We start from the raw sequence: 15,145 nt of genomic DNA, 5'->3' as shown, positions 1-15,145 counted from the left end.
GCTCATGTATTTGACTTGTAATATTTCATGTTCCTGAGGTTTTCCATTCTCGTAGCTGGATTTATAAAGTTTATCTTAACTTTTTTCAATACTTGGCTTGCACCTTTATTGCCAAATTTAAGATACTTTGTAGAATAAAACTGATGCCCCCCATCGCAATGGTTTATTTTCACATATGTCTGGGAAGGGGGAATTTTCCTTATTACTTTTCTTTTGTTCTTTGTTTTAATCTGCGTTTAGTACTCAGTGGTTTAGTGAATATTCTGAAAGAGTAAATAATATATAGGAAGTTCACCAGTGCACTATTACTTGGAGGGCATACGCCTGTGTGCCCTTTTGCTTATATCTTATATAGTTCTGAAATAAAGAATGTGCTTGAGGGAAATTAATATGCGTATATGATTAATAGACTTATAATCATGTAGTAAAGTTATTATTAGATGCCTTTATCCTCATTTATTCTGTTTTATCATTTTCGGAGGCCATGTCCATCCTTATTACACTTTTTTATGTTTGTGTTTGAGAATTAGCTTGGAATTCCTAGATAAAAGCTGCTACTCAAATTTAAAGATTAATATTTTAACCCCCACATGAATAGGAGGCTAAGGCAATCAGAAAGCTTTCTGTCTTATTTGTGGAAATAATGGGATAAACATCACTTACAGTATTTTATCCCAGTGTGTTTTAATATTGATATATTCAGTAACCTGTTTTAGTCTTCCTTTTTCTTTCTTTTTAAACACTCCATTTGAGTTCCATTTGCCTGAATGATTCTTTGTAGTACACGATACTTTTCCTCTATTTTGAGATTTTGGTATTGCTTGTAAATTTATACACTGTGATACTAGAATGCACAGTCCCTACTGAAAAACCAGGCAGGTTTCAGGGAAACATGTCAGGCATCACCAGTGTGAAGCACTATTAAAATATACATCTTGGAAATTCCCAATTTAACCCATCACATTGCAAAAATCATTCTCATTATAAAGATGAGTGTTATCCATGTTTTTCTTCTGAATATCAAACATTAAAAAAAAATATTTAAGTACTTCCATCTACAATAACAACTCTGCCACCAGTGTTACATGTTTCCTTATTGATTGTATTTCTTATACTTTAATCAAAATACCCTCCTTCATACTTTCCTGCATATCAACTTTTGAAAATACGGTATCATTTGAGCTTTTTCATAAAGATTTCCTTATCTTTCTTTTCTTGCTTTTGATACTGTGTTTATCATCACATTCTTTAGCTCTGGGTTTGGGTTTATACACCAAGATTCACTGCTGCCTTCAATAACCTTTCTGGTTTTGTGGGTGAAACGTGGGTGCCCTTAGAGTGATATATTTTCACTGTGTTCCTCCTGAACCTGTCCTCCCCAGGAGGCCATTATTTCCTCTCCTTTATCTTCTGTTTTACCTTCTGTTTGTCTAAGATTTCTAGTGTAGACAGTGTCTGAGAGTGTATTGGTAGCTTTAAATAGCTTCATTTGCATATTTCCCTCTTATCTCAGTACTTGCGCTAACTTGTTGCTTTTTTATGTGTAACAAAATGTTTATCTCACTGATTTTTCTCTTTTCCCTCCTACTGTATTCTGAAAAAACAATTCGAACATTTTTGTTTCTGTGTAATGATTAACTGCCTTCAGGGTCTTAAGGCGTTAGCACTCAAACCTAAACGATGAACGCTACATCCCCATTTCGGGCAAGGCTGTGATGGTCTTCATTTTTATAGGAACTATATTTAATAGATTATCTAAATAAGAGGATCATACTTGGGTGCTAATGACCATTTATCTACCAGGGTAATTTACCTTAGATTACAGAAGTATTTATTGCTACAACACAGGTATTTACCGCCCCCCACCCCCCAACGTTACCGTCTTTCACCAGGGGTAAAGGTGGCATGTTTTCCTTTGTAATAACTTTTAACTAGTCGGGTCTCTTTCAAGAAAGTGACCCAAATTTTGTTTAACTCGGCCACCGTGGGCCACGTATTCCCTCCTCCGAGTTCTCCGGCTCAGAAGTGAGGGACGTTGGCATCTACCTGCGCCCAGCACAGAGTGGACGGGCACCGATGAGCTCGGAAAGTGCTCGTCTTTTTGGGCCTCTGGCTCTTCGCTGGGGCTTCCCCCTCCCGTGAGGAGTGATCACATTGCGCAGGGGGTTTCGGGGGCCCCGGCCCTTCCGTTTCTGCCGCCGCCGGCGTGCGCTCTGCGCTCCCCGAGAGCCGGTGCCCCGCCGTCCCCCGGCCCCGTCCCGAAGGGCCCGGCCTCGGAGCCCCGCGCGGGCCGGTGCGCCCTCGCCCGTCCCCGGGCGCCAGCGCGCCCCGCTCCCGCCGCTCCCCTCGGTGTTCCCGCGGCGCGCGGGGCGGGGGGCGGCTCGCCTCCCGGCCTCGCCCCCGCCTCCCCCGCTCTCCCCGCCGGCCGCTCCCCGCCCCGCCGCCGCCGCCGCGCACACCTGCCCCCGCGCGCCCCCGGCCCGCGCGCCCCGCCGTTCCGGGCATTGTGTGCCGCCCGCCCGGCCGGCTCCCCGCGCCCGTCCGCCGCGCCGCCGCCCCTCCGCGCTCCCGGCCCTCCAGCCCGGGTTTTAAGCCGCGTCCCTCCCCCGCGCCCCGCGCCCCTCCCCGCGCCCCCGCCCCCGCGCCGCCCGCCCGCTCGCTCCCGCCGCCCGGACGCGGCGCAGCCGGCCCCGCTGGGGAAGGGCCGGGCGGCGGGCGGCCCGGGGGCTGCGAGCGGGGGCCGTGCGTTAAGATGACGAGGACGGGGAAGCGGCAGCCACAGCGGCGGCGGCGGCAGCAGCGGCGGCGGCGCGGCCGGGCGCGCGGGGCCGAGCGGGGCGCGGCGGCGGCGGCGGCGGCCGGGAGGAGCGCGCCCCGCGTTTGATGGGGGCCGCGCCGGCGGCGCGGGGGGCAGCGGAGCGGCCCGGCGCGGGGAGCGGCCCGCGCGCGCACTCGGCGCCGCGCCGCCCGGCGCCCGCCGGCCTCGTCGCCTCCGCCGCGCTCTAGGCGGCGCGGGGCCCAGGCGGCTCGGGGGGCGCCCCGCGCCCCTAGCCCGCGCGCGCCGAAACTCCTGCTCAGTTTTGTGGGGCGTCCGGGCCCCCCGCGCCCCGGGGCCATTGTGGGGCCGGGTGTTTACCTCGGACTCCGGCTGAGCGAGGGCTCCGCGACTTTCGGGGGGCGGCGGGGAGGCGGCGGGGGCGCCCTCCGGCCCCCTCCCCCGGCTCCCCCCACGCCTCACTCTCCCGGCTCCGCAGACGCTCGCGGCCCCGCGTCCATGGGCCGCGGGGGGGTCCTCGGGGCGCTCGTCCGCGAGGGCCGGCTCCAAAGTGGCGCCCCAGTGCCTTGCCGGGGCTTCCTGCGTGCCCTGCGGCCCCCGGCGCCCCCGGCCCCTCGCTAGATGCCCCGCGCGGGGCCCAAGGCTGCGGGAAGAAAGTTGCAGGTCGGTTACTCTCCGGCGCGGTTCTCGGGGAGCGGGCAGGGGGAGGCGAGCCGGCCCCCCAGCCGCGCGCGCGGGGCGGCAGGAGGAGGGGACCACGGGCCACGGCCGGGCGGACTTTCGGCCGGCGCCCGGGAGAGCCCCGGCGGGCGGGGGGCGCTTCTGCAGACCTCGGCCGCCGAGGTTTGTTTGGGTTTGTTTTTTTTTTTTTTTTTCCCTTTTTCTTTTTAAGAGAATCCCCGGTGCCCACCTCGCCTCCCCAGCACCGCCGCCGCGTACTGCTCCAAACGGGTTTGGCTTTGTTTTTACGATTTCCCCCCAACGAATCACTTGTCAGATCAATTCTGTCTTCCCCCTCCTCCCTCCTTCCCGCTCTCCCCTCCTCCCTCATCGAAAACCCCGTTCTCCGAGGTTAGACATTTTACAAACCATATATGCTGTTTGTCCAATTGTGATTCCGGCCCCCCCCCCCCCCCCCCCCTTAACCCCTCTCTCCCATGGCTACTCTTCCAGACGCTTATCTGCCCTCACCCCGCTTAGGGGGGCGAGGGTAAAGGAAGAGAAAATAATACAATTTCAGGGGAAGTCGCCTTCAGGGCTGCTGCTGCTGCTTTTTTTTTTTTTTTTAATTTAAAAAAAAAAAAAAGGACATAGAAAACATCATTCTTGAACTTCTCTTCGAGAACCCGGGCTGCAAAGGAAATCTCCTTTGTTTTTGTTATTTATATGCTGTCAAGTTTTGAAGTGGTGAGTTTCAGGTCGGTTTTGCTAATTTCACTCAGTAAAACTGCAGCGTTTCTGTTTCTAGATAGTACTTTGCTTCTTTGTCTCTTTAAAAGGTCACAGTGAAAGCTTGGCCTGGATCGTGCCGGCCATATGGAACGGATAAGGGCACAGTCTCTTAAAATGTGATTATGGGGTTGTGTGGGGGCGAAGGAGGCGATTCAGCAGGGAACTCGTTGAAAAGGCTCCCACACTGCAAAAAAATAGGTTCTTGAAACCGGAATTTCGTGCTTTTCTCTTTCTTTTTAAAGGAAATAATTGCTGTGTCTGAGTTCGCTGTTTAATTCGTTAATGATCATATATGGACTTCGTTTATGGACAGGGAAGTGGGGTTTGGAGAAAGTAGCCTGCTTTCAATGTGCCAGCCAAACATCACAGTGAAATCGGTTTTTAAAATGTGTAACTCACAAGAAACTCTCCAGCCTGGCATCTGTTGAGACCTTAGTTTGTTCCCATGCAGTCTGTCCAGCAGGCCCCGCGGAGGTTGCTCTTTGCAAATCCAAACTCAGGTTTGGTGAACTTTAGCCTTGGGCATAGAGTTTAAATGAGTAAATTGGGTGTTTTATGTGCATGTAATTTTGCTTTATAATGTAAAGCTTTTTACAAGATGACTGAGTGTTTAATAGCTGCTTATAGGTGGGTATTCATTCGAAGGACAATTTTGCATGACCTATATGATGTTTTGATTGTCAATACATTAACTAAATTATCATCTATCACTTCACAGTTTATAATGCTGTTAAGCCTCATGACTACTTAATACGTTTTGTAGCATTAACTTTGATGCTGTTGCCTACTCATCCTCTCTCTCTTTTTTATTTTTTTGGCACTTAAATTGCTACACGGGTTAAGTATTTTCTTTTCAAATCATATGCTTTAAAATTCATCTTCTGCTTTAGGGTAAGGCAGCCAATTTCAGGAAAAGTAGTTCTGTATTATAACCCACATGAAGCATTATAAAGAGTGTTTTGAGTAAGTTAATAATCACCGCTAATTTTGGCTTTAGACTACAGTTTAATGTATTGGAAAGAGTAATCTTGATAAAAAGTGGTTAAAAGAGGCACATTTATTGTTAATGAACCTCATAACCAAAACCAGATGGGACCGCGATCAATGGTAAACCTTTGGTCTCAGTGCGCCACCGTGGAGCACAAGGATAAATAGCCATTATTTCTCTAAGTTCACAGTTCTTTAACTGGCATTCTTGAGGTTGCTTTTAAACTTACAGATTATCATTGCTTCCCCCTCCCCATCACCTCTTTCCTTCATTATAATGGATATAGTACCGGTTAAACAGAGGGGAAAGCAATGCTTACAGAAAGGCCCTGCTAAGAATATAAGCTCGCTTTCAAATCTGTATCTAAGTAGCATGTTCATATTTTATATATACACATATATATATATAAATGTGCAAGATATGTCAAATTACCAAACAGCTGGAGGAAAGTGATAATTATCATATTCTCTCTGTTTTTTCTGAGTATGATTCTCTTTCCTTTAGTATTGGTGAACTTAATACTTCAAGCAGCATGAAAGTTCATAAAATAATTCTACTCACCTGTTCTTATCACTGTTAGAACTATTGCAGAAGCGATTTTGATAATGTACTAACTGCTTTACTATAAGCAGTATGAAAATTGATGTCCAAAGTATAATACAACTGAACAATCATTATCTGTTCATTTTTTTTCTGGAGTTAATTGAAATGTTGACTTCATTGCCTGCTGAGATTATTTTTGAACACTGGTTATTTTGTTTTACCAAAATTAACAAGCTTTCTTTCAAAGCAAGTTTAGCACTTCAATCTAATGTGTATGTTACAAAATGTTTTCAAAATTTTTGGTATTTAAATTGTTAATAGCATTCTATTACAAAAGAATACCTAAATATTAACTCTAAGATACATGAGTTGTAATACTTCAGTATCAGGGCTCTTTGAAGAAATCCTCCACTTGTATCCACTTAGTTAGGGATGGAATGATCCAGTTGCATGTTTGAGCCAAGACTTGACTGAATCTTTAAAACAGGTCATGTAACTCTTGATACTTTGACAGTAGAAAACTTTTTCTACACATTAACCATAAAGCCAATAGAGAGTTTAAAAAGCAGTTGTCTGCTCCCTCCTTTGAGGTGGTATATATACATATGAATCTATTTTTCCTTCATGAGAATTAAAATGTATATAAAAATATAAAGACAACAGATCTAACTAATCTCTTGGACTGATAAAATAATCTTTCCATCTTTGACGAAAGTGTCATTATTATGTTCTGTATTAAGTTTCTCATTTTTAAAAATTGGGACTACATAAATACAATTTGTTATTTTCCTTTTAGCTACACTTGTAGTAATTCTTGTTCTAAAAATAATCCCCCACCCCCCCCCCCACCCCCCTACACACATAGTTTTGCTGGTAGGTGACAAATTATCTTTTCGTTCATGTGTGTTGATACAATTCCCACAAATTATTCTGTTAACTTGAATGGAAATATAATGCTGTGATCTAGAAAGTAGAGTAACCTCTGCATTATATATCTGGTTAAGGAGTCTTACAAATACATTATATTTGTGGAGCGAAATATCCAGGGATAAAACATGTACACGCATTATATATACACAGAGAAGGAGGGGGCGTGCGGAGACCCCCACCCAATTGTAACATGTCTTCTTCTTAAATTCTCGCAGGTGATCTTTAGAGAGTAACTGAGTATGGATCATTTGAACGAGGCAACTCAGGGGAAAGAACATTCAGAAATGTCTAACAATGTGAGTGATCCGAAGGGTCCACCCGCCAAGATTGCCCGCCTGGAACAGAACGGGAGCCCGCTAGGAAGAGGAAGGCTTGGCAGTACAGGTGCAAAAATGCAGGGAGTGCCTTTGAAACACTCGGGCCATCTGATGAAAAGCAACCTTAGGAAAGGTAAATACCCTGAAGCCAGATCCTGGAAGGCGCGAGTCCTGCGTCCACCCAGCACCACCTGGTGCGGGGGTGGACACGCAGCGCCTGGCTTTGTGTGTGCTCCTGGATTCTCTTTTCTGATCTGAAATTAGTCACATTTCTGGTTGCAGCGTCAGGCGTGTCTGAAAGCGTAGGCTCCGTGCCTCAGCAGAGCGTCTCCCTCTACTGTAGACTGGAGTCTTTGGACGTTGTGGATGGTAAAGACTGAGTTAAGTCTAGTGGTCTCCGTTATACAAGGCTTCCGTTGATAAGGTGGTGTTGTAGAAGGGGGTGCAGAAGTGGCTGTTGCTGAAACTAACCCTGCTTGAGAATGAGACCTTTAAATTGTTTGAGGATGGACCTAGCTTTTTCATGGTATTACTGGTTGTAAGGCAGTTTCACAGATAATGGAAGTCTTCTGCGATATGATGTAAACGTTTTGTGATTTTTTGTGTGTGTGGTTTGTTTTCTTAAGAGCAACTTCATTACTTAGTAGGTAAAAACCTGATAATTCTGGTGTTTCCCTTTTGCTATAATTGGGTGTTTCTGATAAAAGGGCAGATGTAAACAAATTAATCAGGAGGGGATATGCAACTGTGTGCTTCCTTTTTGCCGGTTTTATATCACAGGGATGGAGTTTACCCACTCTGACTGTATTCAGCAGTGTTGCTTCTGTAAATCAGTGTCTGTCCAGGGCATAACGTGTGGGCCTTAGAAGGTCTTTATTTGTCTCTGAATAACTGTGTATGGGATTCAGATTTTCCTTACATTTGCTAAAGCAAAGGATAAAAATGCCATCTTGTAACAACCAAGAATATTAAGTAGATAAAGTTAGCAGGCAGAGGAATTTCATTGTGTTTGATGCATAACATTTATCATACAATCATTTATTTTTTCCTTGGTTTGGCGAAAACAAAGAATATATTGATCCTGAAATGAACAGACACAGCAGTCCGTATTGTTAGATCTTTATCTATTAAAAATGGAAAAACAGCACTTCAGCAAATTCTTTGGCCTCTCCTCATGATTACCCTGTTTATTGATTGTTTGCCAAGAATGTATGCATCTTAAGAAAGCCAGGGTAAGAGCATTAAAAATATAATTTATTATGGCTTTTCAAACAGAGTGCATTAATATTGTACTGCGAAGCGCTGGGGCTCTATAAAAAAGACTTTCTGACGCCTGCAAACATATAAGTTCCATAAATTCCTAAATAGGAGATTTCAGCTGTCTCTGGTATTATGTGATATTTGCACAGCAAACTTTAATGCCAGGACAGTTTTAGACAAGGATTCTACAGACTTCACTGCTCCTTATGGCAGACGTGCTGTTTACACAGGCTCATAAACCTTCAGCAAAAGCTTCTAAGACTGCCTCCAGGTTTAAATCATGCGGTATTTTTAGCAGTCAGCAGTGACCAGCGTACTCCCCTTTCCATACTGGAAGGTTATGAAGTTGCTGGAGTTGGAAGCCTCGCCAAGCACTCACACAAACAATCGGTTCAGAGAAGGCTCCTGTTCAGCCTGACTCGCAGTATCAGGAGGCGCGTGACAGTTTGCTGGAAGATTTAAGCAGTCAGATTGAAAATTAAAGTCTACGATTGTCACCTTATCAGCAGCCACCTTAACGATCTTACAGGGTCCCTCTAAAGTCCAGAGCGACTCTTGTTTATTTCAACAGTTTAAAAAAAACCTTCAGTTATCTCCCAGGTCTGAGGAGCAGCAAAGAGCAGCCCAGGTCTGTATCATTCTATAAGAGGAAAAATCAATGCCTATGTTTTTTGTTGTATTAGTAACCCAACTCTTTGAAGACCTCAGGATAGAGGGAGGAGAAACCAAAGAACAATAATGTCACTTCCTGCTCAAGTGCTGCTTTTTATTTTTTTCCCAAGCATTGCATTTGTAGTGACATTTTAAAAATGCACTTTAATTGTAGAAGGTTCTCTGCTTGCTTGAAGCAACAAAGTGCCTCCAGCCTTGTGTTGGTGGTGGTGCTGTCTTATCTTCTTCTTCACGTGCAGCGTTTCTGCTTGACAGGTGCCGGAGAGTAAGTGTGGCTGCGTTGAGAAAGCGCACCTTAAGGAAAGGGATTGGAGGTTTTTGTTTGTTTGTTTAGGAGGTTTTGCCAGAGAACCTTCCAGCCACGGAAGAAGTCACCAGTTTGCACATTGCTGTCTGTGCCGTGGTTTCTCCCAGTCTCCTCCTGATCCCTGACGGGTTCTCTCTCTGGTATAAAAACAGCCGAATGAATGACAAGGATATTGGCAAGCTCCGCAGCTTGTTTTTCATGCCTAGCCTGTTGGGTCCCTCCAAATGAGTTTGTGAGCTTTTCTAAGTAAACCTAAAGGGGTTTATTTGTCAGAACTAGAATCTCTTGTGAACAGTTCACTGAAGCTGTGGTGTAGACGCCCATGTAGAAAACTGTGGCTGCTTTTCCTGCCGGCTTTGTTCAGCAGAAACAAGCAAATAGGGCGTTTTTAAAGGGCATCTCTGGTGTCAGGAGGAAACCCTGGGTTTTTAGCTCCGCTTTGCCGACCCTGGACACCTTCAGAAGTTGGTTGGCTTCTGTGAATGCAGAGGGCAGAGCTTAGAGAGGCATTAGCGTTCCAGGACTAATTGGGGGTCCTGGGTGCCCTGGTGCAGTAACCTTTGTCATCATTTATGCTAAGGATGGTGCCCTCCTGGCAGAGTGCCACAGTGCACTCTGCTGCATCTGCTTTTAACCCTTTTCCGTTTATCACTGGAAGTCTGACAGTGCGCTGTGTAAACACCTCGAGGACGACAGCGTTCCGTGATTTCTGTTTCTAGAAGCCTCTTTGCTGACAGTGGTGTGGTGTGGCCTGTGTTTATTAACCATCTGGCTCCTGAGTTATTACCTGGGGTTACAGTAAACAGAGAACACATCTCGTCTCTGCAGATTCCTGTATCCTGAGACACCCTGGTGACGACAGTTTTCCTTTGCTCTCATCTTTACCCCATTCGCTAGAGCGGAGATGGTTCGTTTTAAAGACCTGTGGTTACCGTGGTGTCCTTTTAGGCAGGTTAAATGAGGAGCCATCAAAGTAAATATTAGTCATCTGCAGTGTGCACATATTGAAAGCCTGTGTTATGAACTTCGGTTGGGTTAAGTTTTGTGTTTCTTCTGTGGCCTCAACGTGAAGATCTTAAAGAAGGAGGCGAATGCTCGTAATTTTATAATCAAAGCTAATTTGTTTGGACACAGACAGGGAAAGTTGAATCCTAACAAAAGCATGTAGGAAGCATGAAGATGGGTTCTTTCGAAGCCGAGCTGAGTGAATTACATTTGCACACCAGGTACCACTCACAGCAGATCAGACCAGACACTTACTCCTCTCCTGTCAGCCCTATGATTTGATCAGAAAGGTAATTCTGCATTAATTGGTTTGGGGAAATGCTCAGTTAAAATTAGAGCCCACGTTACCTGAGGGCCAAGTTCATATTCTATTTCAACATTTCTCTTACAACTTAAGAAAAAATAAAAATAAAAGAAGGTGTGTGTGTGTGTGTGTGTGCCTGGGCCTCTGTGCCAGTCTCGCATTCTCTCGTGGTGCTGAAGATTTATTTTCATGGCTTCATTTTTTCCCTCCCTCCTCCCCCAGACTGTGTTGCTGCAATTCGTTGGTTTGCGTCTCTTTTTCTTCTGTCTCCTTGATAGGAACCATGCTCCCGGTTTTCTGCGTGGTAGAACATTATGAAAATGCCATTGAATACGATTGCAAGGAGGAGCATGCAGAGTTTGTGTTGGTGAGGAAGGACATGCTTTTCAACCAGCTGATAGAAATGGCCTTGCTGTCTCTGGGTTATTCACATAGCTCTGCTGCCCAGGCCAAAGGTAAATAATGCATCCTCGGGGTTGGGGAAATCGCTTGGCATCCTTTGTTTACTTTGCAGAGAAAGCATCTGAATATTCTCATTCAAAGAACTGTAGCCTGTGTGTTACATGGGTTCCTTCTAGACTGTGGCTTTAAAAAATTGGCTTAATTCAGTTTGGTTTAGTTAACACACATTTTGCTCATGTGGAATGTGGAGGTAGGTTTTTTTTTTTAAATTACTTCAGCTGAATCATTAGTATGCTTATTGACCTTAATAATCTGCTCCACTGAGGACCCACAAGGAAGTGAGGAGCGTATCTGAGCAGATGGACTGTTGAGAGTCAATTTGCATTTATGACTGAATATCTAGTTCTGTTTCTTTTATTCTGTTTCTGATGGTTTTATGGGCTGTAAAGTATTTTTCAATGCTGATTCCCATTGCAATCGAGAATCTTATCTAAATCGTAAAGCCATTTAGAACTGGTTCAGCTATGTCTTATTAGAACTTCCTGTAAGTTAGGAAAATGTGGCCTCTGCCTAGGTTTTATTGATGGGGTTTTATTTCCAAAATAATAAACAGCCCCACCGTCGTTTACATAATTTCACAGTTTGGAAAACTAAGCTGTGAATATTTTCATTGACCTGCCCTTTGGAGGGAAGGGAATCATTCAGACAGAAGTAACAATATTGCTTGTGGTGGGGGCAATGAAAAGCAGCCTTGCGCTGGGTAGGTTATCCGAAGGGTCAGACATGCAGTGACGCGCGCTCTTTATCTGGAATAGGGCTGATCCAGGTCGGGAAGTGGAATCCGGTCCCACTGTCTTACGTGACCGATGCCCCCGATGCTACAGTAGCAGACATGCTTCAAGATGTGTATCATGTGGTCACATTGAAAATTCAGTTACACAGGTGAGTCAGGAAAGCAGTTCCAGGGCAGAATGTTCTACTCACCTGATCGTTTGAAACAAAGTATCTCTGGCCAGCCTTCAGTTGTGATTTGCCCTGCATTTCAGGGAGGCTAACCCCAATCGCAACAAAGTATCTCTGGCCAGCCTTCAGTTGTGGTTTGCCCTGCATTTCAGAGAGGCTAACCCCAATGACATTTGTCACCTCACCCTTTCTCCTTTATCTTCCTAATTTGAGCCTATCGTTTAGAAGCAGTGTTCCCCCCAAACGCATCTACTTGTGCAGGTTATCGAAAGACAAGACTTTTTCTATGTAATCAATTAAATGATGCATTGCAAGAAGGCATTTTACATAAAGTTTACTTAAGAGAAAAATATTTTTGCATATCATGAGCAGTGCCATCTGTGTACACTTTGTGAAAGAATGCCTTATTCACTGTTGCCGAGCTCTTATTTAGTTATATAATTTTTTTAACCATTTTAATTCGTACGAGCGGAGTCCTGAAGGGAAAACGGTTCCCACGTTCGTGCTTTTCACAATGGCTCTTGAGAAAGCAGTATACCTTAAATTGTCTTCCCGAGCGCATCAGAGCAGGAAGGTAGAAGTAACATGGAAAAATAGCCACCACAGGCAGCTGATGTATAATTCATGCATCGATACAGCAGATGTGTTGTATAAAGTAATTAACTAATCGGAACAATCAGGAGACCGAGAGCAATCTCCAGATGCATCTGTTTGATGCGCAAAATGAAATCTGTCTGTCTTAAAGGAATGTTCTGCAGCGGGATGCAATCTTGTCATAATCCCCTTTCTAATCTGTGTCTCCAATAGTTGCCCCAAACTGGAAGACCTGCCTCCCGAGCAGTGGTCCCACACGACCGTGAGGAATGCGCTGAAGGACTTGCTGAAGGATATGAACCAGAGCTCCTTGGCGAAGGAGTGCCCCCTCTCACAGGTACTGGGCATCACTGGTCCTAAATGACAAGTCATTGAGGGCAGCCTCGTTGGAGGAGTCATGGGAAGCCATAGTCTAAAGCAAGTGGTATCGGAAGCAAGAATCTCCCCAAAATGCAAAGTGACTTGACCACTGGTGACTTTCAGAAGTGTGCGCGATTCATCCTGAGCAGTGTGGGAAAGAAAGGGGAGGGAAACCCACTCAGCTGACCTTGGCGCTAGCTCATTTGCAGATCCCTCCTCTGAGTGCTCTGAGATTGGCCGCCTCGTTGTCCTGAGGGCCTGTGTTTAAGGGAATAAAGGTGGTGTGCCTTCCTGGAACCCCTAGATGCCAGGAAGCGCCTGGAAGTGTTACTTTGCAGAACCTCACCATGCTCCCTGAGTAAAGGAACAGAACAGCTTCTAGGTACTTTCTTCATTACCACACAAAGGAAAAAGAAGAAGAAATAGAATTTAGAAAAAAAAGTACAGAGAAAACAAGTCTCTTCCCTCTAATTGAAGGTTAGATAGTTATTATTCATCAGGATTCCGTCACCAGTTTTAGGCATTGGTTCAACCCCCCCCCACCCACTTTTTTTTTTTTTTTTTCTTTCATGGGGTCATATGTTTTCCTCTGAGATGCCTGGCATACTGTCAGGGGTTTTTGAAACGAGACGGAGATTTATTATTATTGTAGGATGAATTTTGGTGGAGGGCAATAAGAACTCTGGTGGGAGACTCCCTCAGTTTCTAGATGTAAAGCTGAGCATCGCTTTTGATGCTGTGCAGTTGATTTTAAATTGAAAAGAAAAGGGCGCTGTGAGCCCACCCTAGCGCTGCTTGTGTGGTCCTGAGGTCACTGTGCCCTCATGCCTTCTCTCTCCGGGGGCCCCGCCCCTGAAGGTCATGCCACCGGAGAGTATACTTGAGATGCTGGTCTACCTAGATTTTTACTAAATTTTTGCTAACGTTTTTCTTTCAATGCAAGGTTAGCATGTAAGCCTGAGTGCCCCGTCTGTCTGGTATTTGAACGTGAATTGTGTGACTGCTGTAAATATTTCTGCAGTAGGGAATTTCTCCAAGTGTGTTTCCGACGTGATGGCCGTGAAGACACGTGGGTACCTTTGGAAGGAAGCTTGTGGGCGTCCGTGCTCTTCTTTCATGAAAACTCTGTGCATTTCAGGTTTACTGCATTACGGTCCATCAGCTTTACTTTGATATTTGTTAGCAGTTATAGGAATGAAGCAAATGAATTAAGCTTATAATAAATGATGGCTTTTTATATTCTTGTAAAGTAAGTTGTAGCCACAGGTGAAATATTCTCTGATGTTAAGTCCATTTCTTGAAAATCAAAGTCTTTTTGACACTTTAATGGATCTCCTCCTGTCCTCCATCTCACTCTTTGAGTAGAGAGGATGTGAATTTATAACCATCGAGTAAAAATAATTTAAATTAATTAAACACAGTTACATCAATAGGGTGATATAATGAAGCAGGTGACTCTTACCTCTGGGACTTTGGGTTTTGCAGACAACTCCAGATAATCTGTCAGTTGGTCTCTAGGATTTGAAATTTGAAATCCCCTAGAAATAAAGGTTTTAACTCAGCATTAAAATAAGTATAAAGACCCAGCATAGGAATCTCACGTATCTTCACGTTACTAAATGTCCTATTGATTTGGGAAGTGAATTCAGGCAAAGGTTCAAGGCATTTCCTGTGAGCTGGAGAAGAGGATGCTAGCTTGAGTATTTATTGATACAGGCGGTGAGAACTAATGGTTACATGCCAGCAACATTCAACCAATAAACTCCCCCTTCACCGTAGCTTACAAATACAACTGTGAGTTTACTTAATGTTATCATGGGTAATTAATTGAATAAAACAATTACAGCATTAAACAGAATGACAAAATAAAATTCAGGACTGGATTTTGGAGTCAGATGGGGATGAATTTCTGTAAAGAGGCCTCAAGTGGAACGCGTGGGCCTATATGACTGGGGACCCCGCTGCCATCCTTCAGAGGCGAGACCAGGCTGTAAGGCCAACATCAGCTGTAATTACAGTCTTCCTTTCTTTTGCAAAACAATTTGGAAAGAAAGATGTATGTTGTTCAGCAGTGGCAGCAAATATTTGAAATTAATATTATTATGAAAAAGGGCAACTTGTGCTCTAAATGAGGGAGTTATTTTCTGTTCCGCTGCAACATCTTCTGTTTCTTTCTCCAGATTGAATTTATGAATCTGATACTCAATTCGGAATGTTTTAATTATGAACTATTTTCCATTTGCTTCTTTATTTTCTCTTGTGTCTGGAGCTG

At 44.9% G+C, this 15,145-nt stretch overlaps 1 protein-coding gene across 4 annotated transcripts in view; it reads left to right on the top strand.

Moving 5' to 3' along the window:
* Window positions 1-15,145, top strand: part of SATB1 (SATB homeobox 1) — a 99,698-nt gene that overhangs the window by 16,504 nt on the left and 68,049 nt on the right. For 2 of the 4 annotated variants that reach the window (XM_070797251.1, XM_070797257.1), the window contains exons 2-5: window positions 6,905-7,139; window positions 10,833-11,009; window positions 11,772-11,898; window positions 12,727-12,850. In XM_070797251.1, the coding sequence (XP_070653352.1) occupies window positions 6,929-7,139; window positions 10,833-11,009; window positions 11,772-11,898; window positions 12,727-12,850 (639 nt within the window). In that variant the 5' untranslated portion in view covers window positions 6,905-6,928. Of the gene's footprint in view, window positions 1-3,301; window positions 3,440-4,052; window positions 4,184-6,904; window positions 7,140-10,832; window positions 11,010-11,771; window positions 11,899-12,726; window positions 12,851-15,145 lie in introns of those variants that run through there. The other 2 variants (XM_070797247.1, XM_019964660.2) reach the window with 2 other exon arrangements.

This window comes from Bos indicus, chromosome 1 (genome assembly GCF_029378745.1).
Source record: "Bos indicus isolate NIAB-ARS_2022 breed Sahiwal x Tharparkar chromosome 1, NIAB-ARS_B.indTharparkar_mat_pri_1.0, whole genome shotgun sequence".
In the NCBI taxonomy this organism is placed as follows: Eukaryota; Metazoa; Chordata; class Mammalia; order Artiodactyla; family Bovidae; genus Bos; species Bos indicus.
The sequence above is the reverse complement of the archived record's forward strand: the minus strand, read 5'-3'. Positions and strand labels throughout refer to the sequence as shown.